The 27,671-nt window shown below is 40.4% G+C and overlaps 3 protein-coding genes across 12 annotated transcripts in view; 2 read left to right on the top strand and 1 right to left on the bottom strand.

The window, feature by feature from the left end:
• srgap1a (SLIT-ROBO Rho GTPase activating protein 1a) overlaps window positions 1-8,154 on the top strand; it is a 105,059-nt gene extending 96,905 nt beyond the window's left edge. For 5 of the 6 annotated variants that reach the window (XM_036212581.1, XM_024281878.2, XM_024281877.2 and 2 more), the window contains 2 exons: window positions 3,791-4,169; window positions 6,708-8,154. In XM_036212581.1, coding sequence (XP_036068474.1) covers window positions 3,791-4,169; window positions 6,708-7,115 — 787 coding nt within the window. In that variant the 3' untranslated portion in view covers window positions 7,116-8,154. Of the gene's footprint in view, window positions 1-3,790; window positions 4,246-6,707 lie in introns of all 6 variants that reach the window. The other variant, XM_024281881.2, reaches the window with a different exon arrangement.
• A 1,681-nt stretch (window positions 8,155-9,835) lies between these two features.
• Window positions 9,836-16,791, bottom strand: ccdc113 (coiled-coil domain containing 113). 5 transcript variants are annotated; one of them, XM_036212579.1, is made up of 9 exons: window positions 16,653-16,791; window positions 15,593-15,701; window positions 13,617-13,727; window positions 13,393-13,542; window positions 13,136-13,249; window positions 11,676-11,774; window positions 11,501-11,608; window positions 11,267-11,422; window positions 9,836-10,123 (listed from the first exon to the last, which is right to left on the bottom strand). In XM_036212579.1, exons 2-9 carry the CDS (start codon window positions 15,665-15,667, stop codon window positions 10,016-10,018), a joined length of 921 nt encoding a protein of 306 aa, XP_036068472.1. In that variant the 5' UTR covers window positions 15,668-15,701; window positions 16,653-16,791; the 3' UTR covers window positions 9,836-10,015. The 5 variants fall into 5 exon arrangements, with proteins under 5 accessions (XP_036068472.1, XP_024138192.1, XP_024138193.1 ...); XM_024282424.2 differs by lacking the exon at window positions 16,653-16,791 and adding an exon at window positions 16,313-16,522; XM_024282425.2 differs by lacking the exon at window positions 16,653-16,791 and adding an exon at window positions 16,324-16,474 and having other exon boundaries at window positions 15,593-15,702.
• Window positions 16,675-27,671, top strand: part of parp12a (poly (ADP-ribose) polymerase family, member 12a) — a 14,355-nt gene continuing 3,358 nt past the window's right edge. The window contains exons 1-10 of the mRNA XM_024282423.2: window positions 16,675-17,028; window positions 20,502-20,637; window positions 20,713-20,968; window positions 22,931-23,092; window positions 23,168-23,333; window positions 23,457-23,625; window positions 24,472-24,692; window positions 24,767-24,854; window positions 25,911-26,041; window positions 26,144-26,295. Coding sequence (XP_024138191.1) covers window positions 16,703-17,028; window positions 20,502-20,637; window positions 20,713-20,968; window positions 22,931-23,092; window positions 23,168-23,333; window positions 23,457-23,625; window positions 24,472-24,692; window positions 24,767-24,854; window positions 25,911-26,041; window positions 26,144-26,295 — 1,807 coding nt within the window. The 5' untranslated portion in view covers window positions 16,675-16,702. The remainder of the gene's footprint in view (window positions 17,029-20,501; window positions 20,638-20,712; window positions 20,969-22,930; window positions 23,093-23,167; window positions 23,334-23,456; window positions 23,626-24,471; window positions 24,693-24,766; window positions 24,855-25,910; window positions 26,042-26,143; window positions 26,296-27,671) is intronic.

The raw sequence follows: 27,671 nt of genomic DNA, 5'->3' as shown, positions 1-27,671 counted from the left end.
CTGAATACACCCAAAAAGAATATTTTAGTTCTTCTAAAATTTTGGCTTTTCTTTAGTCATTTAAAAGACCGTCGTCTGAGTTTGGTAGGAAATAACTAGAGCCGAGTTAAATCCGTTTGGATCAATTTAATCTTAATAGATCAATAATCGATTCATAAAAATATAGATTGATTTAGCACATAGAGCTGAAGTCCGCTAGCTTGGTGCTAATGTATATTGGGATTTCCCATAGGACGGCTAATGCTAATGCTAACACTCAGTCGACCTAAACATACATTACTGACTAAATTAGTCAGCAATTATGAATTTTTAAACTCTTTTAAGGAAGTATTTTTTAAAGTAATCATTTGTGGTCTAAAATTGTTTCTTCCTCATTCTTTCTTCTTCTTCTGATATGAGGTGTAATGCTATAGCGCGATCGCCACCTAGTGGCCAAACTGAAGAAGCAGAACAATGTTTACAATGTTAATGATCTGAACATTTTAGTTAGAATTTCTCCTTTAGAGAATCCATGTAACTCTGTATGATATTAACAATCTCATTATTTCACTAATAAATCCTACAGTATGTGAATGTATCAGATTAATATAAATATATTCAAATCATATAGTAGATTATTAATGTATTTTCTAAACAAATGTGTGTAAATGTGTAAACTCAAAATTGAATTGAAGAAACGAAAGAATAAAAAAAATCTGAATCGAATCGTTTCTGAAATTATAATTGATACCCAGCCCTAGAAATAACTGTAGGAGCTTCATGAAGGATTTTCTGGAGTAAACGGAGGATCTTCATCATTTTGAGGTGTCTCAAAATCAAACTATTCCAGGTGTACTCTGTCCTTTTGAGGGATGTAGGATCATTTTTTCACAGTAGGAACATTTATTTAACATTTACTTGTGGGATCCAGGTTTAATCCACTGACGTCAGTACCAGTTTCTTTAGATCAGCTGGGAGTCAGGAATCTGCAAGGATCTGATTTTATTTTCCTCTAATCATTTTCTCGTAAACACGATTTCATTTCCTCTTTCAACCCGTATCCCATCACACCTCGGTGTTTCTGTCTGCGTCTCCTGCTGGAGCGTTTCTCCTCCTCTGCGGGCGGATTCAGTGACCTTCAAGCGTCTGTCTGCTTCCTCAAACACGTCTTATCCGGCGCCGTTCTTCCTCGCTCCTCTTCAGAGATGATTGAAGGTGGATGCAGCGTCTGCAGCTGGGAGCGTGAAGATCGGATGAATCCTTTCACAAATCACATTTTTTCTCAGGACGTTTCTGTCGTTCATCGTCTTTAAGATGCTTCTCATTCTTTCTGCTTCGACTCGTAACTTTCTTGTTGTGGTTGACGTCAGCTGGAGCTGCAGCAAACGGAGATCTCCTCCAGGAGATGACAGCATGTTGTTTGTTGTTCTCCCTGTCCCAGAGGGGAGGGGGGTGTTAGGAAGGAGCACTGCTCCACCTGCAGCTGAAGACGCCGTCCTGCACTCCTCCTGAAAGCAGGAGTCAAAGACAACAGATGACATCTTCTCTTAGGTTTCCATGCTTGTAGGAACGTTCTAGAACTGATGCAGGTCATCAGGCATGTATTCTGAATGCATTAAGAAGGTCATTTGATTGTTCTAATGAAATGAACGGTGTTAAAGTTTAGAGTTTTAATTATGATTATGAAGTTCTTAATAAAAATCCCACAACCTAAAGGTCTTAAAACAACATTTTTCATGTTGATCTGAAGCTTCTGTTTCCAAAATCTCCTCTGAGGGGGCGTGGCTTTTGGAGCTGAGCTGATCAGCCCCGCCCCTGATTATTTGTTCTCTTTCATAAGAAAACAGTTTTTAAAAAAACTCTAAAAACAGGATTTTCCTCGGAGGGAGACCTTAAAGAAACGGTTCTTTATTCTCTGGGATGTTCCCGATGTTCCCGAGACTGAAAGACGGAGTTCTACAGCGGTTCCTGTCTGGTGAGGCGGTTCTGCTGGGTCCAGACAGAGGACAGGCTCACCGCCTGGGCAGCTGCAGCTCCTCTGCTGTGATCGACCACAATCCTCTGCATGAATTCTGGAGATCAGAGGTCTGCGATGAATGTTTGAGTCAGATCTGTGCTGGATGAGCTGCAGAAAGCATCACAAGATCCTTCAGAGGATGAAGAGGATCCAGCATGAGCAAAAACATCGTCTCTGCATGTCCTGCTGCATTCAGATGCATAAACTTTCTATGATTTCTTACTGAAAAGCTGCAGACGTTTCATCCCATATTATTGGAAAATCAAAAACTTTTCCCTCGTTTATCGCAGGAGTTGTTCATTAAAATAAACAAGTGAAATTTGTAAAGTAGACTTTATATTTTACAGTAATTCTATATATTTTAAGGCTCTAAAACTCACAGCACACTTTCATTCAGACAGACATGAACATTTTCACAGATCAGCAGGATGGTTTTAGGTCTTTAAGACGTCTTAAACGTCTTAATTAAACAACAATAAGGTCTCATAAAGCCTTAAATTGTCTTGAATTCTGGATGAATTGGTTTTACTTTTTTTTTCGTCAATGTGATGAGACTCCCTGTTGAAAAACAAAAATTCCAGGATGCAGTTCATCAAGTGGAATTGGTTGTAAATGGTTTAACTTCAGCTAGTTAATTAGCTCACGCTCGTCAGTGCAGGAAAATGAAGCGTTTTCCCTCTTTTGACACATTTTAACTAAATCCGGAACACAAAACTGTTCACATTAAAATAAAAGTGGCTGAAATCTTGTGAATCTTGTGGACTGATGATTTACAACTGCCTTAATTCATGGAGAAATGCTTTAAACTTAGGAAGTGAAAATCCTTATGAAGCAAACTGACATTTAAACTTTGCAGAATGTTGATTGAATAATATGTGAAGAGAAACAAACACCAGACTGTCATTTTCTTTGCACATACGGCCTTAAAGTCTTGGAAAATCCTTAAATTTAACTCCTGTAAGTCCATGTTTAAAGGGTAACCAAACCAGGAAGTTGGAGGCTGACTCCACCCACAGCTGAAATCTGAAAATCCAGTCGGAGGGGCGGGGCTTAGAGGCTGGACTGTTATTACTGGAGCTGCAGATCATGATGTCGGACTTCTGAAACTTTCATGGTTTGACCAATCACAAAATTCAACTGTAGGGGGCAGCACACAGATGGTTTTAGACAATAATTTGAAGAATTAAACAGTTTTGTTTCAATTTAGCGAAACTTTGGCTATGACCAACGGACAGCACTTTTAAAGCCTTATTTATAGAGGTGAGCGGCCAAAAAAGTTAATTCAGGGTTTGGTTACCCTTTAAATGGTCATAGGAAAATAAGTCATTATAGAATAAAACCAAAGTTCTGATGTGATGAGGGATTGATGTTGATTTGGAAACAGATTCTGTGGAGGAGACAGAAAAATAACTAAGTATCACATCTGCATAACAGTAAGATTGTGAACGGTGATGTAGTGAGGGACGATTGTAGTAAATAAAAGTCCAGAACATCGTTTTCAAATGCAGACTTTTTCTATATGAAGTCAAACTCGTCCTGAAGATCAGATTTAAAGAACGATAAGAACAAACATCTTTATGGTTTCCTCACAGTTTTTCCTAATAACAGTTGGTTCCTTTTGGGTAAATTTGGTGAATGTGTTTGGAGGACGTCCACTTTGATAAAAAAATTCTAATGAGATGTGAAGCATCAGAGAATCTGACGGGTAAAATAAGCCAAACAGGAAAAGTTTGGTTCTGATGGTCTGGAGATGCTGCTCCTCTTCAGCATCACTTCCTGTGTTTCTCCTCACAGGCACCGGAAAAGGTCCGACCCGCCGTCCCGCCGGCCCCCGGCCCGCCCCAGCGACGTCCACTGCATGGTGCACGCCTCCCAGCAGAGCCACGGCGGCACCCCGGAGATGGGCTCCCCCATCCTGGGCCACTTCAGCCCGAGGGACGTGCTCCGCGGCCGCGCCCACCTCCCCGTGGACAGCCCAGAGCGGCGCCACCGCCTGGGCCACAGCAGCCTCACCAACATCAGCCGGCACGAGTCCCTGAAGAAGACGGAGAGCCCGCCCATGCGCCGCTCCACCTCCTCGGGCCAGTACCCCGGCTTCACCGACGCCCACCTCCTCCACCACCACCACCACCACCACGGCGGGAAGGCGCTGGACCCGGAGACCATCGCACAGGTCAGCGCGGGACGGGCGGCGAGCCGACCGCAGCTCCCTCCACCATCAAAGCCCTGCCCCGCCCTGTAACCACATAGTCAGTCCCGTCTTCTGCTTCCTCCGGCTGCTGCTGTGTCTGTGCGCCGAAACGCGCTGAGGGCGGGGCCTCAGGCAGACGCCGAGCAGGTGGAGTCAGACGCTGCTCTGAGTGCAGTTCAGCTGCTCTGCAGGACGGGCCCGGCCCTGCATGGCGCCTTAGGCGAAAAGAATTTGGCGTCCGCGGGGAGTTTGAGATTGCCGGAGCGGGGCCTCAAATAAGAGCGCCAAATGACAGCGCCACTGATCCGAATCTGTTAGAACGCACAGGGGTCGTATGGAGCCAAATCAGGGCCATAAATATTTGGAACCCAAATAAAACATTTGAAAAATGTTTTTGTTGTTTTCCAAAAAAAAAATATAAAATGTCTGAAATGTTTTACTATTCAAAAGAATACTTTATTTATAGCTTGAAATGTTCTTTTTTAGGTACCAAAATTTAAAAATTCAGTTTCAAAACTTTTGAAACGATTTTTAATTAAAAAATTACATTTAAACACGTTTTAGGGGAGAATTCAGAAATAACCAGTGATCGCATCGGGACTGAAGTTACATTTTGATTAGTCCTTCATGTTAGCTCCGCCCCAACACGCCAGAACGGGACCAAAGTGTTGAAACTGAAATTTTCACATTTGAAAATGAAAAAAAAAATGATTTGAAAGTGAAAAAATAGTTTTGAAATTGAAATTTTTAGTTTTGAAACCTAATAAACAGAACATTTGAAGCTGAAAATGATTAAGTTTTTGTTAGAAAAGAAAAAAGTTTTGGACATTTTACTTTTGCAAAACATAATTTTTTTATTTTTTTTTTGCTTTGTTTGGGTTCAAGTAATATTGTCCCCAAAATAGCTCCATAGATTTGTTAATAATCCCTGAAGCTGGCGCCCCCTCCACCAGAGGGCGCCGAGGTCGCCTGTGCCCGGGGCCGGCCCTGCTGCAGGAGTCAGGGCAGCTGAAGCTGTTCTGTCTGCGGTCCGCCTCCAGGGAGCATGCTCAGATGAACGCCAGCTTCATCTCTGCATCTTCACACAAACACACGTATCTACAGCACGTGTCAAAGTTCAAATGTTACGGTTTTAACGTTTCAAAAATTGTCATTCTGTTAGCTTTTTAGACTATTTTGGCATTTACTAAGATTTCAGCTACCTGTTTTGGCTAACTTTGGCTTTTTGTCAGTTTTTTTTAAGCATTTTGTAGTTCAGTTGTTTTTTCAGCAACATGCTAGCTTTTTCGGCTAACCTAAGTTTTTTTTAGGCTAATTTGGCATTTAGCTAATATTTTAGCTAGCTACCAGCTTCATCCTTTTCAGCTATCAGCTTTAGTCCGGCCACAAACGGTTATTTTAATAGTCGATTAATCAACGATTATTTTTTCAGATTAGTCAACTAATCGAGTCAAACTGGATGTAAAGCACACATCTTAACCACCGTTAGCTTTAAATTAACTAAAAACAAGATAAACAGCATCACCTGCGATAATGCTAGTGTGAATGCTGTAAGCTGAATTTGGCCGCTGCAAAATGCTAGTGCTGATAGCTGAAGATTCTAAAATTGATAGCTAAAAACACTGAAGCTGATAGACAGCTAAAACTGAAAAAAGCCCAAATTAGCCAAATAGCTAGTGTGCAGCTGAAATATTGGCTCCAAATTAGCCTAAAAACCTTGATAAATGCCAAAATAGTCCAAAAAGCTAGCTTAATTTAAATTAGTCGTCGACTATTTTAATCGTCAATTAGCAGTTGATTAGTTGACTAATAATGGCAGCCCTAATCAGCTTTAGCCTTTTAAGCTATCAGCGTCAGCGTTTTCAGCTATCAGTTTCAGCATTTTCTATCTATTTCAGCATGTTCTGTTACACTATCACTATCATCTTCAGTGCTCAAATTCAGCCTTAGGCATTCTCACTAGCATTATCGCTGGTAATGCATATATCTAGTTCATAATTATGCTAAAAAGTTTTGGTTTTAAAGTTTTAAAAATGTAGTTTTAGAGTGTTCAATGAATATTTATCCTGTTCGACTAAGGTGTGTTTTAGATTTTGGCCCTTGTGTGATTGAGTTTAACACCCCTGATCTACAGGATTAGCTTGATGCATGTTTGATGTCTGCATTCCTGTCTTTCTTCTAGAATTTATCTTATTTTTTTGGCTTTAAGTGGTAACCAAACCCTAAATCCACTTATTTTGTATGTTGACCTTTAAAAAGGGCTGTCTGTTGGTCATTGACACATTTTTGAGAAAAAATTGAAAATATAGTCAAAAACCGTCTGTGTGCTGCCCTCTACAGGTTGAAACGAGGCATTACAGTTTAATTTCATGATTGTCAAACCATTTCATGATCTGCAGCTCCAGTAATGATATCCTGTACCCCGACCTCTAACTTCCTGTTTGTCTTTGCTTTCATGTTTCAGTCTCCGCCCCTCTTCTTCTCCTCTTATCCCTAACGCTCTTCCTCTGCGTCCTGCAGGACATCGAGGAAACCATGAACACGGCTCTGAACGAGCTGCGCGAGCTGGAGCGCCAGAGCTCCGCCAAGCACGCCCCCGACGTGGTTCTGGACACGCTGGAGCAGAGGCAGACCTCCAGCGGCAGCAGCAGCGGCGGCGGCGGCCCCACGCCGGCCAGCTCCAGCGAGTCCCTGAGCCCCATCCACGGCGTCATGCTGAGGGCGGCCGTCAACACCGAGCCGCCTGTCCGGCGGAACGCCAGCGACCCCGTGAGCACCTTCAAGCCGGCGGTCGCCCCGCGCATGGGGGTGCAGCTGAAACCCCCCACCCTGAGGCCCAAACCCATGGTCCTGCCTAAAAGCAGCCCGGCGCCGCAGCCTCCCGCCGCCACGCCTCAGGACCCACTGGACAAGTCCTGCACCATGTAACCACCTCACACCACCACCAGGGGGCAGTCACGGTCTGCAGAGACTCTACAATCCTGTGGATGTTTGTGTGTAAAAAACCTGAGAAGCAGGAAGACTAACCAGATTATTTTAGCTAACTTGTAGAAGAATTAGTCTGAAACACATTTAAGAAGCTTGGAGTCGTTCTATTTAGCATGTTTATTTTTTTATTCAAAGAGAAAATCACAGAGACTTCCTGGAGGATGTTTAGTTTACAGACTTTCATGAACAAAACGTCTCCTGGTTTACTCCGCGGTTAGAGTGGATCCTTCAGACTGTTTCTAACTTCAAATGGTGCTTAAGAAATCGTGAACGTCGGATCAGTTTCACCTGGACACGCTTCCGTGGACGACTGAAAAACGGATTTGATTTGAACAGCAACAGGACGAAACCACTATTTGACTGAGAACGTTTCAAACCTCCTTGAATTCCTGCAGGTTTGGCTGAAGACGATTGTTCTGAGAGTGTTCGGATCCTGAACTGCAGCTTCCACGATGAATTTCAGAAAAACTGAGGAGGCTCCGAGGAGGTTCATCAAGCCCCGCCCACTCCGCCGCCTCCAGGAAGACTTTTCCCGCCTGTTTCCCGTCCTCATGGGGAATCCTCGGAAAGTAGAAAAGTCGGATTCCAGAAGATTTATCTTTGGTGTAGAAGAATATGTATTACTAACTGCATTATTTTTGTATCCTTTGTATTTGGCGCTACAGTAGAGGTCAAATATCTGGAGGTTTAGAGCGACGCTAGATGAAGTTGTGGCCGTGTCAACGATCGGACGCAGCGGCGTCTTAGCTGTAAGCTAACCTGTGGTGTTGTGTACATCTGTAGTGTGTACCTGTGAAAGTGCCTTTGACACAGTTGTAGAGGAACTTCCTGTCTTTTCATAGAAGCGTTCATGACCAACATTTCCTCAGTCGAAGAAGAAGAAAGCGCGTTCTCTGTAAATACCTGTACATACGGGAACTCTGACGTCCGCAGTCCTTTCTTTGAGGGTTTCTTTGAAATAAAACAGGTAGTTCTTTCATCCTCGTTCTCTCACTTTGCAGACGTTCTGGACTGAAGCTCCAGAATGTTCTCACAGTTCTTCTGTCTTCCTGCTCCTTATATGACCCCCGCCACACAATCAAAACCTCCCACTGAACCTGAACCTCCAACAGCGAACGACCCCACCACAAAAAATGTTTCAAAAGAAGATCACGTCGGGAGAGAACGGCTAGATGGAACCCAAATCTCTGATCAGGTTTCAAAAAAACTATTTTAAAATCCACTAAAGAAACAAAAGAACTCATCTGGGATGTCTGAGGTTCTCTATTGTCATGGATGAGCAGAGCTTTGTGACGGCGGGAAGGTTTTTACTTCCACATTTAAACACAGAATGGAAAAAAAAGGTTTTAATCTCGTAAATGTATTCATTTTTCCTCGCAAATTTACAACTTTAAATCTCATAAATTTACAAGATTTGAAGTCATAATTTAAGACTTTATTTTTCGTGAATTTATAACTTCATTTCGTAAATATACGACTTTAAATCTCATAAATGTTTTTGTTTTTTCTTGTAAATTTGTGACTTTAAATCGTGTAAATTTACAAGATTTAAAGTCATAATTTAAGACTTTCATTCTTAAAATTTATAACTTCTAATTTGGTAAATATACGACCTTAAATCTTGTGAATTTATGACTTTCTTCTCATAAATTTACGTCTTTAAATCTCGTAAATGTATTTCTTTTTCTTTTAAATTTGATTTTAAATCTCTTAAAAATACGACTTTAAATGTTGTGAATTTAAGACTTTTTCATGTAAATTGACGACTTTTATTTTCGTAAATTAATGACTTTAAATCTCGTAAATTTACAAGATTTAAAGTCATAGTTTAAGACTTTTATTCTCGTAAATTTATAACTTCTAATTTGGTAAATATACGACTTTAAATCTCGTAAATTTATGACTTTTTTTCTGGTAAATATGCGACTTTAAATCTTGAAAATGTATTACTTTTATTCTTGCAAATTTACATTTTTTAATTTTGTAAATGTATTACTATAAATCTCGTAAATATAGTAATTTTTTCTTTTAAATTTGTGATTTTAAATCTCTTAAAAATACGACTTTAAATGTTGTGAATTTAAGACTTTTTCATGTAAATTGACGACTTTTAATCTCGTAAATTTTGTTGCATTAAATCTTGTTAATGAATTACTTTTATTCTCGTAAATTAATGACTTTAGATCTTGTAAATGTGCGACTTTAAATCTCATAAATTTACGAGATTTAAAGTCATAATTTACGACTTTTAATCTCAAATCTTTTTACTTTAAATCTCATAAATTTACAAGCAATTGAGCCTATGACTACGTCATAAATATTCGACTTTATTATCTTAATTTAAAAGTTAGGATTTTTTCCTTGTCGATTGATGAGATTTGAAGCCGACATCGATTTGTTCGTCAACCCCAGGTGACCAGAAATTAAAACGGTTGCTATGGAGATAAACCAACAGAAAAGCCGCCATATTTTTTTCAAAATTGTGACTTTCATGAATTTGGAGACGATAGCAGCCATGGAGGGAGGGGGCGGCCCTTAAATTAGAGCTCCGATTTAATTCTGAAAGACATAATGCCAACATCTTCGACCTCGTGACCTCCGGGTCATGTTGGCAACATGACACTTCTGCTAAAGTTCTGATTTCATGACAGAAAAATCTGTTTTTGCTTTCATTAAACACAATTTATTTAAGTTAAAGATGAGATTTTTTAGGAATTAAAACGTCACACATCAATAAGTTCACCTTAAAGGATCACATCCTCTTAAAACCAAAACAGACTTTTGTTTTCTTCTCTGCAGTTTGACTTGAAGTGTTTCCCTTTGTTCTGGTAACGTGACGTTCAGGGATCCTCGGTTGGGTTTTCCCGACAGTTGTGTCCGGCAGCGTCTGCAGACTTCAGAGTGTCTTCCTGTTTGATCCGCACTCTGCTGCAGCTCTTCAGAGATCTCTGGGAAAGAAAGGACACATTATGATGTCAGTTTGTCATCTCAGGAAATTACAAAAGGTGGAATCCAGTTAAATAAAAAAAAAATGTGGTTGGGAATAAAATCCTTAAAGGGGCCCTACAATGAAAATTCTACCTTCAGGTTTTAAATGCATTGTACTGTTCATTCCTCCCTATAAAGAACCCCAAAGTGGTAATTTGATCCATTCATGCATTTAACAGTAATCCTCTAAAAACCTGCACTGTCTGCAGCAGCCCCTCCCATACCCACGAAAACCAGCGGTTGGAAACGTGCTAATGTAAGATCGAAGTAAAGAGTCTGCGCTGCGAGCTCCGCCCCCCGACTAACACAACACTCAATTTCTCCTGTTATCCAGTGATGATCAGCAAAAAACTTCGATTTTAGATGCAGAATACCGCCTATCTTCCAGTTATGTTCTGTCTTCAATACATTTCAGCTCAAACAGGTGTTTGATACTTTAGAGGCGGGGCTCCTTTAAGACCCCCCCGTCCGGCAAACGGATTTCTCTGGGATGATGTCATGAAGTGGACTCCAGCAACACGCAGCGGTAGGCGGAGCTTCAGGAATCGAGTCATTTTAGTTCTGGGTAAGAAAAAAACTCACGAAAAATAAAAAATATGTCATAAATAATTAGTTTTTTAGTGTTCCAGAGGTAATATATGATCATATATATGGATGTAGTTCACTCCGAAAGGCTGAAGAAAATCATGTTAGGACCTCTTTAAATAATAGTAAAAGAAATCCTGTAAAACTGGAAAAATCTGAAAAATTGATTCTAACAGGTGATTTTAAAGACTGCAACAAGAAAGAAGTTTCACTTCAAGTTTAGATAATAAAAAAATCTAATTTTTACTAGTTGATTTTTTTATTATTATTATTTATTTATTTATTTATTGCTACTTTGATCGGTTTAATTTTATTTTAGAGACCAGGATCCACCAAGTAACAGCTGCTGACGGCTCTGATGAGAACTTCAATAAGACACCATCAGGAACCCGACTTCTTCATCAGCTGCTGGAGAAGCTGAAGCAGAACCAGCTGCTCAGAAGAACCGAACCCTGTGGCGTCAGAACTCTCGTGTGTCGCTGCTTTAACCAAAGGGAGGTTTGTGAGCGTCGGTTCACCTCTGCGATTGCAACCTTCCTCTGCATGGAGTGAACGCCGGCCTGCAGCGCCCTGAGTCTGGCCTTGGCCTTCATGTACTCGGTGACATCAGGAACCTGGTAATCTTCCATCTGGCGGCGCAGGCGTTGCTGCCGAGTCTCCGCCCTCTGTCGCTCCTGAGAACAGAGGAGGTGCAGAGTCATTAACGAAGCGGTCATTGAAGAAAACGTCTCCGATCTTCGAACTGGACGAACGCTCTCAGCGTGCTGCGTCTTTTCTTCCAGGAGTTCCAGCATCTGGTTCCCCTTCAGGATGTGGTCGTCCAGCTCTGAGGACTCCACGCTCAAACGCTGCACCTCCTCCTGCACACGACAGACTCTGTGAAGACACAGACGCACAACGCAGCAACCTCAACAAACATGGAGTCACCGTGTGTGAAGCGATCTCCTGTTGCTCCTGAAAACATTTCCTCTTCATGTCAGTGACGTTTCTCTCCACGCTTCCTCCTTCTTGGTCCATCAATTGAACCTGGAGTGAAGATCAACACAAGTTCAGCGTTAAAGAGCCTCCAGCCAGGAGACGTTTTCAGCTGGTTCATCTACAACAAGAAGACAAAATCCAAAACAAGACTTTGGTCGCGGGCTGAACAGGATAAACATTTATTGAACACTCTAAAACGGAATGTTTAAAACTTTAAAACCGCAACTGTTGAACATAATTATGAACTAGATATATAGCATTAACTGCAATGATGCTAGTGTGAATACTGTTAGCTGAATTTGGCCGCTGAAGATGCTAGTGCTGATAGCTAAAAATGCTGAAGCTGATAGCTGAAAACGCTGAAGCTAATAGCTGAAAACGCTGAAGCCGATAGCTGAAAACGCTGAAGCTGATAGCTGAAAACACTGAAGCTGATAGCTGAAAATGCTGAAGCTGATAGCTGAAAACGCTGAAGCCGATAGCTGAAAACGCTGAAGCCGATAGCTGAAAACGCTGAAGCTGATAGCTGAAAATGCTGATAGCTGAAAATGCTGAAGCTGATAGCTGAAAACGCTGAAGCTAATAGCTGAAAATGCTGAAACTAATAGCTGAAAACGCTGAAGCCGATAGCTGAAAACGCTGAAGCTGATAGGTAGAAAACGCTGAAGCTGATAGGTAAAAAATGCTGAAGCTGATAGCTGAAAACGCTGAAGCTGATAGCTGAAAACACTGAAGCCGATAGGTAAAAAATGCTGAAGCCGATAGCTGAAAACGCTGAAGCCGATAGCTGAAAATGCTGAAACTAATAGCTGAAAACGCTAAAGCTAATAGCTGAAAACGCTGAAGACGATAGCTGAAAACGCTGAAGCCGATAGCTGAAAACGCTGAAGCTGATAGCTGAAAACGTTGAAGCTGAAAATGCTACAACTAATAACTGAAACGCTGAAGCTGATGGCCACCTAAAATTTTATTAGCTAAATGCCAAATTTAGCCTAAAAAATAAAATAAAATAAACTAAAAAAAACTTAGGTTAGCTAAAACAGCTAGCATGTAGCCTAAAAATGCTAGCGTGTAAATATTAGCCAAACTCCAAACTTTTTTAAAGAAGCCTAAATCCGCCAAAACAGCTAGCATGTAGCTGAAACACAAGCTAAACTCCAAGATAACCTAAAAAAATCTTAGTAAATGCCAAAATAGTCCAAAAAGGTAGCAGAATGCCAATTTTTAAAACTTTAAAACCATATATTTTTTTACATAATTACGAATAATAAAAAATATATATTTTGTCAAAATTATACAAGTTCAAAAGAAGCACAAGATAACATGGAGCCATTAAAAACAATAAAATAAAATGATCTGGAGGGCCGGATCCGGCCCCCGGGCCTTGACTTTGACACGTGATCTACAACCTCCAGGTCTTCCTTTTCCTGTTTCTCCTTTTTCTGGTTGAGCTGCTGCAGGAGATTCTTTATTTTGAGTCTCAGCGACATGTTCTTCTGGTTAAACATCTCCAGCTTGGTCATCTGTTCCAGGTTTGAATAAAGAAACAAAAGAAATGTGGAGAAAATGATGTGATTAATGTACAAATCACAGGAAAAGTATTTAAATAAATGATCATGTTTAATATTTAGAATGTGAACAAAGGTTTAGGTATTGAAAGCTCCACCTTTGAGCGGTCCTGAATGCAGCGCAGCAGTTTCTCTGCATCCGTCTTCTGCGGCTGGTCGCTCCCCATGAAGTTGAGCACATTGCGTTCAAACCGGTCCTTCGCCTTCCTGATCTCAGCTCGCCGCGAATCTGCTTCCATTAAAGAGGCCTGGAGCCCAGAGGGAACAGCTGCTGATGAAACGTGAGCGCGATGAGGTGTTCGTGTGCAGGTTTGGTCCTGACCTTCCTGCTCTCGATGATCCGCTCAAACTCCTGCTTCAGATGCTCTTTTTCTTGCCGAGTCTCTTTCATTTCCTGCTGAGCGATGTGAAGTTTTTGTCCACAAGTCAGCATCTGCAGGAGAGGGAGCAGCTTTCCAGTCAACAGTTTAAACATCTGTATAGATATATACATTCATGGCTTATGTCTTCATCATTTGAAGTAATTCTAAAAAAAAAAAAAATACATTGAGCTGTTATATTAGCATTATGCTAGCTCATTCGGGTAATCTACTGAGGGGTTTTTTATGCTAATTTGGAGTTTGGCTAATATTTTAGAATATTTTGACCAATTTTTTTACTGAATAACTTTAGGCTATTTTGAACCATAGTTAATAGGCTATTTTTGTGGCTAATTTGGCATCTACTGAGGTTTTTTTGGGCTGATTTGGAGTTTAGCAGCTTTTTTAGTAACATGCTAACATTTATGGATAATTTGTTATCTACTGAAGTTTTTTTTTTCTTTTTCTATTTTCTATTCTTTTTTTTTTTTTTTTTCTAAATTAGAGTTTAACTTCTATTTTAGCAACAGGCTACAATTTTTGACTAATTTAGTTTTCTGAGGAACTTTAAGCTATTTTGAACTTAGCTAATAGGCTGTTTTTTGGGCTAATTTGTAGTTTAGCTGCTATTTTAGCAGCATGCCAACAATTTTGGCTAATTCGTTATTTCCAGGGGTTTTTAGGCTAATTTAGAGATTAGCTTCTATTTAAGCAACAGGCTAAAATGTTTGACTAATTTAGCTTTTACTGACGAATTTTCTGCAATTTTGAATTTTATTTAGAGGGCTATTTAAACAACATGTTAGTTTTTTTTTTTTGTTTGTTTTGTTATGTTTTGTTTTTTGGCTATTTTGGCATCTACTGAGGTTTTTTGGGCTTATTTTAGAGTTTAGCTGCTATTTTAGCAACATGCAAACGTATTTGACTAATTTGTTGTCTAGTGAGTTTTTTTGCCTAATTTAGAGTTTAGCTTCTATTTAGGCAACGGGCTTACGATTTTGACTAATTTGGTTTACTGATTAACTTTAGGCTATTTTGGAGTTTAGCTAGTAGGTTATTTAGGCAATGTGCCAGCTTTTTTGGCTAATTTGGCATCTTCTGAGGTTTTTTGGGCTAATTTGGAGTTTGGCATGTATTTGGTATTTTTAAGCAAATTTACTACAAATTCTTCTGAAATGTATGTCAACTTCAGTGCTCTTTCATAGTTCTTCAATTAAATTTCCAGTCTATTAGCAAATTTTACATTTTGAAAATAGCTTTTGCATTTTCAGCAAATCCCTTCACATCTTCAGCGACTACTTTCAGAAAAAAACACTCACACTAGCATTATTGCAGATAATGCATCTTTTCTAGTTCAAATTGTCGTTTGTAAAACATTGTATTTGTGAAAATACACTGGGTGGGGCCACAAGCTCTTTGCTCCGCCCCGTTCTGATTCATCCACTTGCATAGAAATAGATCCATGAACGTCTTTGTTTTTCTTCATCTGAGCTGGAATCTGGATTAAAACTGAACAGCTGGATATCTACGATATTGCTCGCCACTTTTGTTGCAACGGTAAAGTTAGGTTGGCGTGTGAGGGGCTGTAAGCTAGAGGGAGAGAGTGTAAACAGAGACCTCTTTGTTTTGGGTGGGAGAATGGAGTTAGACTGTGGACTAAGTGGTACAACTCAGAGGTTTTTAAAATTTTGGCTAAAAACGACATCATCATGCTTAAAAAAATCACTGGGAATGCTTGGAAATAGATCAAAAGATGATCAAAGTGAAACTTCAAAGGCAAAGATTAAAGTACAAAGAAGGAGGCATCTTGTTCTGTAGCTTCATAAGACCTTAAATCTATTTATTTAACAGGAATTGGACAATACAGTAAAACACTTTAGTCTGAAAACTGCTCTTCTTGAAATGTTTAACTGATCCGACCAACCAAAAACCCTCTTACTTTAGTTTGGGGCTCCGACTCCTGGGACCCCAGCAGCTCCTTGGGATCCAGACGCTCCATATAGCGCTCAAGCATGTCGACCTCTCCCAGAAGAGCTGCATTTGAAACTCTGCGGTAGATTTCAACTCACGAATGTTAAAGGATGACAGAAACATACGTTTTTATTTCAAAATAAAAGGTTCCTCTGAGTCACATGAGTCAAAGTTGAGGCCCGGGGGCCGGATCCGGCCCTCCGGGTAATTCTATCCGGCCCTCCAGATCATTTTATTTTATTGTCATTAGTGGCTAAATGTTATCTTGTGCTCATTTATAACTTGTATAATTTTGACAAAATACATTTTTATCGAGAATAAAATATTGAAAGTTATTTAAGGTTTAAGTTGATTTATTCTGGAATAATGTTAAAAAGTTTTTTAAAATTTTAAAAATGTAGTTTTAGTGTGTTCAATAAATGATTATCCTGCCCGTGACCTAGGGGTGAGTTTTGGATTTTAGACCCCTGTGCTCTGACTAATTTAAAACATTATTTAAGTAATTCTATCTACAAAACATACAATTAAAATGTGTGTTTTTACTGAATCAAATCTTTACTTATAAAGCAATTTTCATTGATTATTAAACAGCGCTCACAAAAATGTCATAAAATTAGCTTAAAGGAAAGATGGAAGCGGGTAAAAATATACAAATTAAAATAAAAATAATAATAAGCGAAATTTTTACCTTAGATGTTCAATTTGCTGGTAAATTAATTCAATTTTACTCTTTGTTTTCCCTTTTTCCTTGTTTTCCATGGTCTGCGCTTCCTGGTTGCTAAGGTGACGTAAACAGAAGGTTTGGTTGCTATGGACGTGCGTTTACGTCCCGACGTAAAGAACAGATTAAAACTTTATTAAAAGTTTAATATTTTTTATTAACTTGTCCTGGATTAGGATAGGTTTTAAATCAACTCCGAAGTTATAATTAAATTGTTTATTAAATATATTTTTAAAGTGGGCGGGGCTTCGAAGTTTCTGTCGTGCGTTAAGTTTCGATTTCGTGTCTTCTGGTGGTTCTCTCAGACCTCACAGCTGATGCTTTATTGCTGGAACCTCCGGAGTCGTTCTCCTCACGATGACGTCAGACATCAGTAAAACCATCACGCGGCTGCTGAGCGACCACCACGGCTGCCTGGACCTCCAGCGGCTGGAGCAGCTGCTCCACCGCCGCCGCGCGGACTCCTTCACCGCGTCCGAGCTGCGCTCCGCGCTGCTGGACGACGGTCTCCTCGCCATCCGGGAGGGCAAGCGGCCGGCGGGCCGCGGGCAGCAGCTGAGCCCCGACAGCCTGCTGGTCCTGAAGACCCCGCTCCGGCTGTGCCAGAAGAAGAGCGGCGCGTGCGCGCGCTGCGAGCGCCTGCACCTGTGCAAGTACTTTGTTTCTGGAAACTGCTCGTTCGGGTGAGTTTCACCGACTTAGCCCAAAGTTCCGGTTCAGTTGAGTAACACAAAACAGAAACAGAGAAAACCTTTGAAGTTTTAATTTCTGAGGAAGTCTGGGGGACGTGGGCGTGGCTTCTGGAAAACTGGTCCATTTAAATCAGGTTCTGAAGAGAGGAAGATGCAGCTTTCACTTCTTTACCCCCCCCCCCTCCCCCTTCTCTAGATCCATGAACCTCCTCTTTGCTCCTCCCCCTCTTTGCTCTTTGCTCCTCCCCCTCTTGACCTCTATCCTCAGCATCCCTTTGATCTCATGGACGGTTTCTGTCAGTTTAGGATCTTGTATCATCTCACAACCATCCCGAACAAAGGAACTATTATGGGATGTCCACAGAACCAAGCAGCTGTTTTGTTTCAAAGTGTGAATTTGATCAATTTTTACACAATATGGATTAAAAAAATGTTTGGGATTTTTCCCACTCATGAGACCACATTAAGTCTACAACCAAAGTTTCTTTGACCTCTGACCTTAGGAAGAGGTCGCCATCCTGAATTTTTTTTGTACAAAATTGTAATTATACAAAAGTAGAAGGTCAGTCATAAAATATAAACAATATCTGATTGCTAATCTAAGCAGACTAAACTTATTTAGACCCTTCTCTGTAAAGACAAACTGATTCTAGGTTAAAAAAGAAGAAACCTCAGAGATGTCCACATGAAGGAGAGATCTTCTCTCAGGACGGACAAAGAAGAATTAACTTCTCTAACTCTACAACTACATATTTAAATAGAGTTCAGCCAGACAGGACTATGATAGTACAGACAATACAGCCGTTTACTGACTGTAATTATCAAAGTTCTCAGTCAGTGAACGCACCAGGACTGAGGTTACCACCCTCATCGATTTTGATTGGTCCTTGTGTTAGCCCCGCCCCAACGCACCACAATGGGGCTAAGATTTTTAAAACTGACATTTTCAGATTAAAAAACAAAAAGAAAAGAGTTGAAATTGGAAGTTTTATTTTGAAACCTAAAAAATAGGGATGTCCCGATCCAATCATGTGGTTGATGACTCGATCGAAATTAGACTTGGTTGTTCGATCAGGATCTGATATTTTATTTATTCTTATTATGATCAGCGCTTTGTATTTAAATCTTGTTATTCCGTATAAATACTCCACTAAAAGTCTGCATGTCATGAAAAGATCACAAAATATAAATCCTGGAAAAAGCAGCAGAAAACAGCAGCAGCTCAAGCAGAAGGCTAACGTAAACGATTCAGTCAAGCTAGCTAGATAAACACAGATTCAGACTTCAGGGATCAATAACTCTTTTAAAAACGCTTTAAACTGACAGCAAGTGTCTCTATTGGTTTTTCATAACTCAAACAACAACCTCTAAAGGTATTCCAACAGAAAAAGACTGTATTTTTTTCTTTTTAATGTGAAGCTCTTCATGCTGCAGACAGATGGCTAAACAGCAGCTGCTAACTGCTACATGCTAGCGCCGTGATATAACTCCTTAGGACCCGAGCTGTCCTTTGATATGCCTGTTTTATTTATCTGACAGATAAATTTTACTTGTTTATTAAAGCTTCTTCACAGAAGTGTTTTATTTAATTTTTTAATGATAAAAGAATGTTAATGAATTTTAGCTCCATAGATGAACATTATAATTTTTGAATGATGACGTCACAGCAGGAGAAACAATTAAAGACCAATGGAGCCAAAATTTCTCAAAAAAATATTTTTTTCTAATAAAACTAAAACATACGGAGATATCCAAAGGAAGTTTTAAAACTATTATGGGATATGATAAAGAATAAAGGAGAATAGAAGTAAATGAGAATAGAGGACATAGCCTCTACCATTTCCAGATTCAAACTTCTAACATTTATATAACTTCAATAATCAGATGAAGTTTGTCGTTGTTTATTATCTGTCAATAATATCCGCATGTTCTGCAAACCGTATTTAGTCGACTACCTCCAAACATTTCCAGAACAAATAGCAGTGGGGAACAGGAACCGGCGCTAAATTTGACTGACAAATCTTTTGTCCCGCCCATTACAAGATGATAGGACGTTGTGCAAACGATGGACACACCCACAGAGAGACAGAAATAGCAGCACGGATTATGTCAACAAACTTTGTAACCTTTAGATTTTGGAGGAAGTAGCAAGTTGTTCCGAGTCAGAGAGCTAAAGTCAGAGTCACGAGTTCCTGCTTTTGAAGTCCAAGTCAAGTTTAGAGTCGTCAAATTCATGACTCGAGTCCAAGTCATGTGACATGAGTCATCACCTCTGCTAGTAAATAAATATTATTATTGGCTTCCAAGTTTAGAAGTTCAGAAACCAAAGTGTCTCAGCGTCTCTGTGACTCAGCGTCAGGCCTCTGCACACCTGTGGATTTGACCTCAGGTGTGTTGGAGCAGATGTCGTAAAACAGAGCAATCAAATTCCAGTCTAGCATGTTTTCCAGATATCTCTGACCGACTTTCAGCTGATCACCAGCATTAGGTAATCAGGTGACACAGATGTGGTTTGACATCAAGCAGATTCTCCAGGACGATGGAGCTAAATTGGGGCCAAAATTATTTGATACCCAAATAAAACAAATTGACAAAAATATTGGTGTTTGGCCAAAACAAAAGTAAAACTTTTTGCTGTTCTAAAATAAACTGAATTATTTTCAGCTTCAGATGTTCTGGTTTTTAGGTTTCAAAGCTCAAAATTTCAATTTCAAAACTTTATTTTCAGTTTCAAATCTTTTTTTTTTTTTCGTTTTCAAATCTGAAAATTTCAGTTTCAGAACTTTTGGCCTGTTGGGGCGGGGCTAACACCAAGGACCAATTGAAATCAGTGTTGGCGGTAACTTCAGTCCGGGTGCATTCACTGACTCTAAGAACTTGGACAATTACGTGCATATGGACGTTTTCAATGCCTGTATGTAACACAGTAAGATGGTGCTTTGAAAGGACTAGAACAGAGTTTTATACGCCTAGTTTGTACCCAATAAAACTTTATACCCGTCTTGGGACAACTTCAGACTATGATAGTACAGACTAAACATCCATTTTCTGATCGTAATGATCACAGTTCTCAGAGTCAGTGAACGCACCGGGACTGAACTTACCACCCTCATGGATTTTGATTGGTCCTTCGTGTTAGCCCCGCCCCAACGGGCCATAATGGGGCTAAAAGTTTTGAAACTGAAATTATCAGATTAAAAAACAAAAAAAAAAAGATTTGAAATTGAAATTTTAAGTTCTGAAAATAATTAAGTTTAGTTTAGAATGGCAAAAGGTTTTGGACATTTTACCTTTTTTTTTTTAGCCAAACACCAATATTTTTTTTCAATTTGTTCTTTTGGGTTTCAAATAATTTTGGCCCCAACTGAGCTCCATACAGGACTGGAGTTTGACACCCACATTGTTAAAGATCTAACTCTAGAATCAAAGTTTGGTTTTAACAGAGAAGGCGCTTTCCTTTTCAGACACACCTGTAAAAACTCGCACAGCCTGGCCTCTCCGCACAACGCCGCGGTGCTGCAGAGGTTCGGTCTGGAAGAACTGGGTCAGAAACAGCTGTTCCAGCTGCTGCTGCAAAACGATCCCTTTCTGCTTCCTGAGGTAGGTGTCGGGGCCTCAGAGGGAGCCACAGGAGGCCGTCGCTCCGTGACGTGAACGTCGTCTTCTCCACTGCAGGTGTGCTTCCATTACAACGTGGGCGACGGTCCCTTTGGCAACTGCAAGTTCACCACCTCCTGCACGAAGCTGCACATCTGCAGGCACCACCTCCAGGGGGACTGCCGCTTCGGCTCCTCCTGCAAAAAAGCTCACGTCCTCGACCAGCACGGACGGAAGCTCATCCAGGGGCTGAGTCCGGAGAACGCCACCAATCTTCACAAGATCTACATGAATAAATTCATCATCATGAACCAGCACGATGTTTCTGTCCCAGGTACTTTCTCCTGTAGACGCAGACGTGGTGCTTATTGAAAGATGAGTCGCTTAAAACAATGGGATTTAACAACAACAAAGAAACAATCCTGGAAAAAAAAATTATGTCCTGCAGCATCATGGACTGCAAGAACTAGACAGTTTTCATAATTCTTCTTTCTTCTGGTATGTTCTCACCGGCCTCAACAGCACGCGGTAAACGTTAACTTCCATTAAAAAGTCCATGTAAACTAGGACTGCCACAAATTATCATTTCAGTAGTTTACTAATCAGATCGTGCATAAACTGGACGTAAAACACACATCTTAACCATCATTAGCTTCAAACTCCTAAGCTATACGCTGACTAAAAATAAAGACAGGTTGGGACTCCGACGTTAGCAGGTAGCCGCTCTCAGTCATGAGACCAACACGGATGTAGAGAGCGACAACCGGGAGTTTTTCAAAATAAAAGAGCTTCTCTCTGGATGACTACTGCAACCACTGTGTTCCAGTAGTCATTTTATTCTCGCTCTGAGCTCTGTGGAAAGATCCTTCGGGGAGTAGTACTTTCACAAGCACCCACCTGAGCAGGTGCTCGCGATTCTTGAACTTGCGCTAAAGATGGATGCCAACTTGGAGCAACTTTCTGCCCGAAGTGAGGGTAGACTGGTCTAAATTGACCACATTTGGATCAAAATCTGCCTCTAAAAACCCAAGACCAGTCAAGGACTCAACCAGCAGAACAAACAACTGCTGGTACCTGAAAGAATGTTATCTAATCAGACCCCCTTCAGAACCTGAGGATGCCGTCCTTGGTTTCTCAAAACATATCTGCTTAAACAGCAGCTGTGTGCAAAGGATGACACTCACTGCTCATCCTTGAGTTTTGACACAAACACAGCGTGGGATTTTACTATGCAATAGATTTTAAGTTACTTTAAAATGAATTTGAACCAAACCATGTATTGAAATGTCATTTTTAAATATTGAATTGTAAATTACAAAATCCATTGTCATTTGAATTATGACATCAAAAACCCATGACAATTTACAATACAATTTATTTTGATTTTATTCAATATTTTATTTTAAAAATTGTGATATTGAATTGTAAATTACAAAATGAATAATTATCATTTGCCAAGCCTGAATTGAATATTGAATTTGCAAATTGAATTGTCATTTGAATAATGCATAATACTTTGAATTATGGCCTAAAAAGACTTCCATAGTTTCCTTCAGCAGAGACATTTCACTCCTACGGGGATGAAGTTGCAGGGATGCACAGAAAACTTTTAGCTAATAAGTTTCCTTTACTAACTTATACAAATTTAAGCTCCTCCTTGGGGTTCTGTTGGATCACCTTCTAACTCCTTGTTTAGAAGCAACTTGGGAAAAAAAAAGTTTGTAGATTTTACTGGCGAAGTTGAATAGTAGCATTTTTCTTATGCTCGCAAATTTTTAATCGGAATATTGTGAAAATTGAATGCATGAATCCCTGGCTTAAGCTGAACAAAATTATATAACATATGATATGAACATATCAGGAATGTGGGCGTGGATATCTAAAAACCTCTGTTGCCAAGGAAATCCAGAAATTTACTTTTGCAAATTGTTCTAAAAATGACATCGACGCGTTCGTCACCGCCAGACGATCAAAAAATAAAATGGTTGCTATGGAGATACAACCAACAGAGAAACTGCCATTTTGAAGAAAAGGGTTTTCTTTTTTATTGATTTGTCACATGCCTGACTCGGGGGAGGGGCCGAGTGGGGGCGGGTTAAAGGGAGTGATGTGGACGGGTTGCACCTGCAGGACATAAAACTCAGCAAATGCGTTAGTTAAATTTTTTGTTGCACTGCAGCAGAACAGTTTTTATGTGGACGTGTGCACCTGTCAGCAGGTGTCCTGGTCCTCTAGTTTCCACGTCTAAAGCTTGGTTAAATATTTAGAGCATTTTTTATTTTACTAACTTCTACAGCGCCTGCCATGAAGAACCTCAGCCTCTCAGAGTCCGCTCACAAGCCTCCTCAAGCCCGGCCCGACCCGCCCTCCACGTCCGCCGGTCTTCCAAAGGCCGCGGTTGACGCCGAGGGGAACGAGATCTGCCTCTTCTTCCTGCGCAGTCACTGCAGCTTCAAAGGTATTGTTGTCGCCGTCACGGTCTTGTCCACAAACGCCACCGGCCCGTTTCTAACCGGAAACAATCCTTTGTCAGAGAAGTGCGCCCGGGTCCACTGGCACCTGCCGTACAGGTGGCAGCTTCTAGACGGCGATGGCGTGACGTGGAAGGACTTAGAAAACACGGAGGAGGTGGAGAAGGCCTACTGTGACCCGGCCCGTGACACGAGCCGCGAGGATCGAGCGTCGAGAAGACAGAAGAGGTTCACAGAGATTCTCCTCCACCTGATACAGACCTGCAGTTTTAAAAATCCAAGAATAAAATGATCATAACAGTAAAATAAACTGAAGTTAGTGAGAATAAAACCATGTTTCCTTTGTCTTAGCTTTGGATCTGAGCAGCACGTTGACTTCCAGACCATGACCTTCGGGGGCTCGCCAGTCCGTCGGCTGTCCACCGCCTCCTGTGTGTCCAAGCCCCCCCACTTCATCCTGACAACGCAGTGGCTCTGGTACTGGAGGGACGAGAGCGGCGCGTGGCAAGAGTACGGGAAGGTGAGTCAGAACCAACAACAGCTCTGATTTATAAAGCACTTTTCACACTTTTCAATGCTTGTATTTGTTCGTGTCAGCAGCCACGTTTTAATGCAATTACCATAAAAAACTGGATACAAAAGACGTCTAACACAATATAATATATGGATCTGTACTTCACAGAAGAAAAATCAGTTCATGGTTGTTGTCTTTAACACTGGAGCACTATCACCGGGTGATTTTCACCCGAGCAAAAGTACATTATTTCAAATTTGTTGCAATTTAGAGTGTCGTGGGTCTCTGGGTAAAGTCTCAGACGTCCCAGGAATGAGTGGACCAAAGATCAAGTGTAAAGTATCATTATTTATTTTTTTAGGAATTTTTTCTTCTCAAATTCCTACTTTTTCTGTCATTTTCAAGCATGTTTTTAGGATCTTTTTTTCCCCCCACTTTGTTGCATAAAGCACAGTTTGAAATAAAAGAAAACTACTAATTTGTCATGTTTTGTCATATTATTTTGATCTATTTTTTATGAGAAATACTTTTTATTGGGTATTTTATGTTGGGTAAAAAAGTGAAAGTGTTCTAGGGTTGACACACGTCTAGTTATGACTGGTTAAATTATGACTTGTCATCATAGAATTGTAGTAAAGGATAAATATTCATCTTTAAAACTACCTACTGATTTATGAAAATTCAATTGTCTAATTGTAGAATCCAAAATGATGGAACAAAAAACTTTATACATGCAGGCTTACAATTAACCCACTTTAACTGAAAATTCCCCAATTAATATTTTCAAAAAGTAGATTCCTCCCACCCCTCTCCTTCCAGCAGCTCTTCTTCTGTGGTGTTTGTGTTCTCCAGGGCGTCGGCGGCGCCGGGATCACCTCTCAAACTCTGGAGAAAATGTACCTGGCCGACAGGGAGACAGGTGTTCCCTTCACAGCCACAAACTTCCAGTACGTTGTCCACTTCAAAGACGAGAAGGGGATGTACCAGCAGAACTTGAAGACCAAAACCAAGAGAGAAGTGAGGAGGAGGCCTCGCTTCGTGTCCGCTCGGGACGTAGAAACGCAGCTCAGCAGGTGACAGGAGGTTTCTGGGTTACGGACGAGCGCTGCAGCGTTCTAGCCTTTCTGATTCTAGAATCTGTATTTAGTGGCTCATCAAACACGTCCTGCTTGTCCACGGCTGAAAATCTGCCCTCACACTGGGACAAAAATGCTCTGCCGGACTTTGGGTTTAAGGTTAGTTGGAAAACCTGTTCACTGCTTTGACATTTGATTCCATAAACGAGGGCTGCTACGATTAGCCGACTAATCGACCATTAAAATAGTCGACGACTATTTTAATGGTCGATCGTTTAGTCGTTACTTTTAGTCGTTACTTTTATTTGGAGTCAAAGTGTAGTAAAGTTGAAAGTTACAATGACATTATTCTAGCTTTATGAACTAATTTAGCATTTGTTAAAGGTTTTTTAGGCTATTTTGGACATTAGCTAAAATTTCAGCTACATGCTAGCTGTTTTGGCTAATTTAGTCTTTCCTTGTTTTTTTTTTAGGTTATTTTGGAATGTTGCTAATATTTCATCTACATGCTAGCTATTTTGGCTAATTTTGTTCTTTTTTGTTTTGTTTTTTTTTAGCTATTTTTGTGTTTAGCTAATATTTCAGCTACATGCTAGCTAATTTGACTAATTTTGTTCTTTTTTTGTTTTTTTTTAAGCTATTTTCTAGTTTAGCTAATATTTCAGCTGCATGCCAGCATTTTTGACTATTTCAGGGTTTATTGTTTTTTAGGCTATTTTAGAGTTTAGCTAATATTTCAGCTGCATGCTAGCTGTTTTGGCTAATTTAGTCTTTTTTTGTTTTTTTAGGTTATTTTGGAATATTGCTAATATTTCAGCTACATGCTAGCTATTTTGGCTAATTTTGTTCTTTTTTGTTTATTTTTAGCTATTTTGGAGTTTAGCTAATATTTCAGCTGCATGCTAGCTGTTTTAGCTAACCTTTTTTCATTTTTTTAGGCTAATTTGGTATTTAACTAATATTCTAACTGGCTATCCGCTTCAGCGTTTTCAGCTATCAGTTTCAGCATCTTCAGCATTCACACTAGCATTATCGCAGGTAATGCTATTTATCTAGTTTTAGTTGGTTAAAAGCTATTGATAAATGTTTTACATCCACTTTGCTCATGACCTGATTAGTCGACCATCAAACGAATCGTTTGTGGCAGCCCTGATATAATCTCAGCGTTTCTGTCTGATTTCTGACTCTTCTTCTCTCCTTCCTGAAACCTTCCAGCTTGTGACCCTCTCTAGATCAGCTCCGGACTACGTTAATATTGAGAAGCTGTTCAGAACCACCATGCCTGCCAGCACAGTAAACAGCATCCAGCGGATCCAGAACCCTTCTCTCTGGAGAGTCTTTCAATGGTGAAATCGCTGCAAAGTTTCCATGAAAACGGAACATTTGAGGTTTAAACGGAGCAAAGAAAACTCCCAGAAGTTTCCTCACATCTCTGCTGTTGGTTTCAGGCAGAAGGAGCAGATGCAGGGGAAGAACGGAGGGAAGCTGGTGGACCAGAGGTACCTGTTCCACGGCACTGAGGAGGCTCTGATTGAAGCTATATGTGAGCAGAACTTTGACTGGAGAGTTTGTGGCGTCCACGGAACGGCTTACGGCAAAGGTACAGTCGGATAAATCCGTCACCCACACATGGATTTCCTCAGAAACTCTTACAGTTCCGATCATCTTATGATCCGTTTCCAAAGCGTTTCCAGAGGTCTTTAATGATGATGATGCAGTTTTTAGCCAAAATAAAAAAACTTGTGTCGTTTTAGTTTCTCCAGAGCGGCAAGAATTCATTAGAAATTCACCACTGAGTTGTGGGCGGGGCCAATTAGTTAAAGGAGCACACCTATTTCAGCTGGAACTTGTTGAAGACAGGAGACAACTGGAAGATATACAGTATTCTGCATCTAAAATGAAAGTTTTCTTTTGCTGATTATTACTGGTAAGGGGATAAATTGAGCGTTGTGTTAGTCTGGGGGCGGAGCTTACAGCACAGACTCTTCCTGGAGGGAGCTGCTTGAAACGATCTTACATCAGCACATTTCCAACCGCTCGTTTTTATGGGTATGGGAGGGGCTGGTGCAGACAGTGCAGGTTTTTAGAGGATTCCTCTTAAACGCATGAATGGATCAAAATGCTGTTTTGGGGTTCTTTATAGTGAGAAATGAACAGTAAAATGCATTTAAAAAATCAAAAAGTAGAATTTTCACTGTAGGGCCCCTTTAAAATCAGACCAAAATTAAGCATTTTATGATCATTTTTCTGTATCTGCTGAGCTGTATCTCACAGGTTGTGTCCGAATTCCCCCCTAATCACTATATAGTGCATAAACCATCCACATTTTCACCATCAGAACATAGTGGAGTCCTAAAATAAACATCGTGAAATGTTCGTTTTTGTTCGATCTTCACGCCGTGAAATCGATGACGTCAAATCCGGTGTTTAGAAAAACACAAGAAAAGTAGTGAGCATTGTGTCTGAATTACCTTTAAAATCTAGGACACTATATAGTTTTTTTAAGGGGGGAATTCAGACAAAGCCGTAGTTTACAGACCTTTCCAATATGGCGTCGCTCTTTACACATCTTGGATAATGGTAACAGGCTAGCGTAGCGTCACTAATCTATAAACCTCATTGGGTGGGACTGTTAGCATGGAGCAACCCCGCCCCCACTTCAGCTTCCTGTTGCTGAGAGCTCTACGTTCACATGATCCCAACAGCTTTTCCTGATACCAAGTTAGCATTAGCGGTTCAACAAAAATAGCGAGCGATATCAGAGCTACCCAAAGTTCTGATCCAGATTCCAGCTCAGACAAAGACGTTCATGGATCTGTTTGTCTGGATGCATCAGAAAGGGGCGGAGCTGGGAGCTTGTGGCCCCGCCCAGTGTATTTTCTATGTCACAAATATGATCTTTTTCAAACTGCATTTTTTTTTCTTTTTTTTTCATATAAATGTCACCCATCATCAGAAAAAAGAACATTTTAAACA

This window comes from Oryzias melastigma, linkage group LG6 (assembly GCF_002922805.2).
Source record: "Oryzias melastigma strain HK-1 linkage group LG6, ASM292280v2, whole genome shotgun sequence".
In the NCBI taxonomy this organism is placed as follows: Eukaryota; Metazoa; Chordata; class Actinopteri; order Beloniformes; family Adrianichthyidae; genus Oryzias; species Oryzias melastigma.
This window is presented reverse-complemented; position numbering and strand designations above follow the sequence as displayed.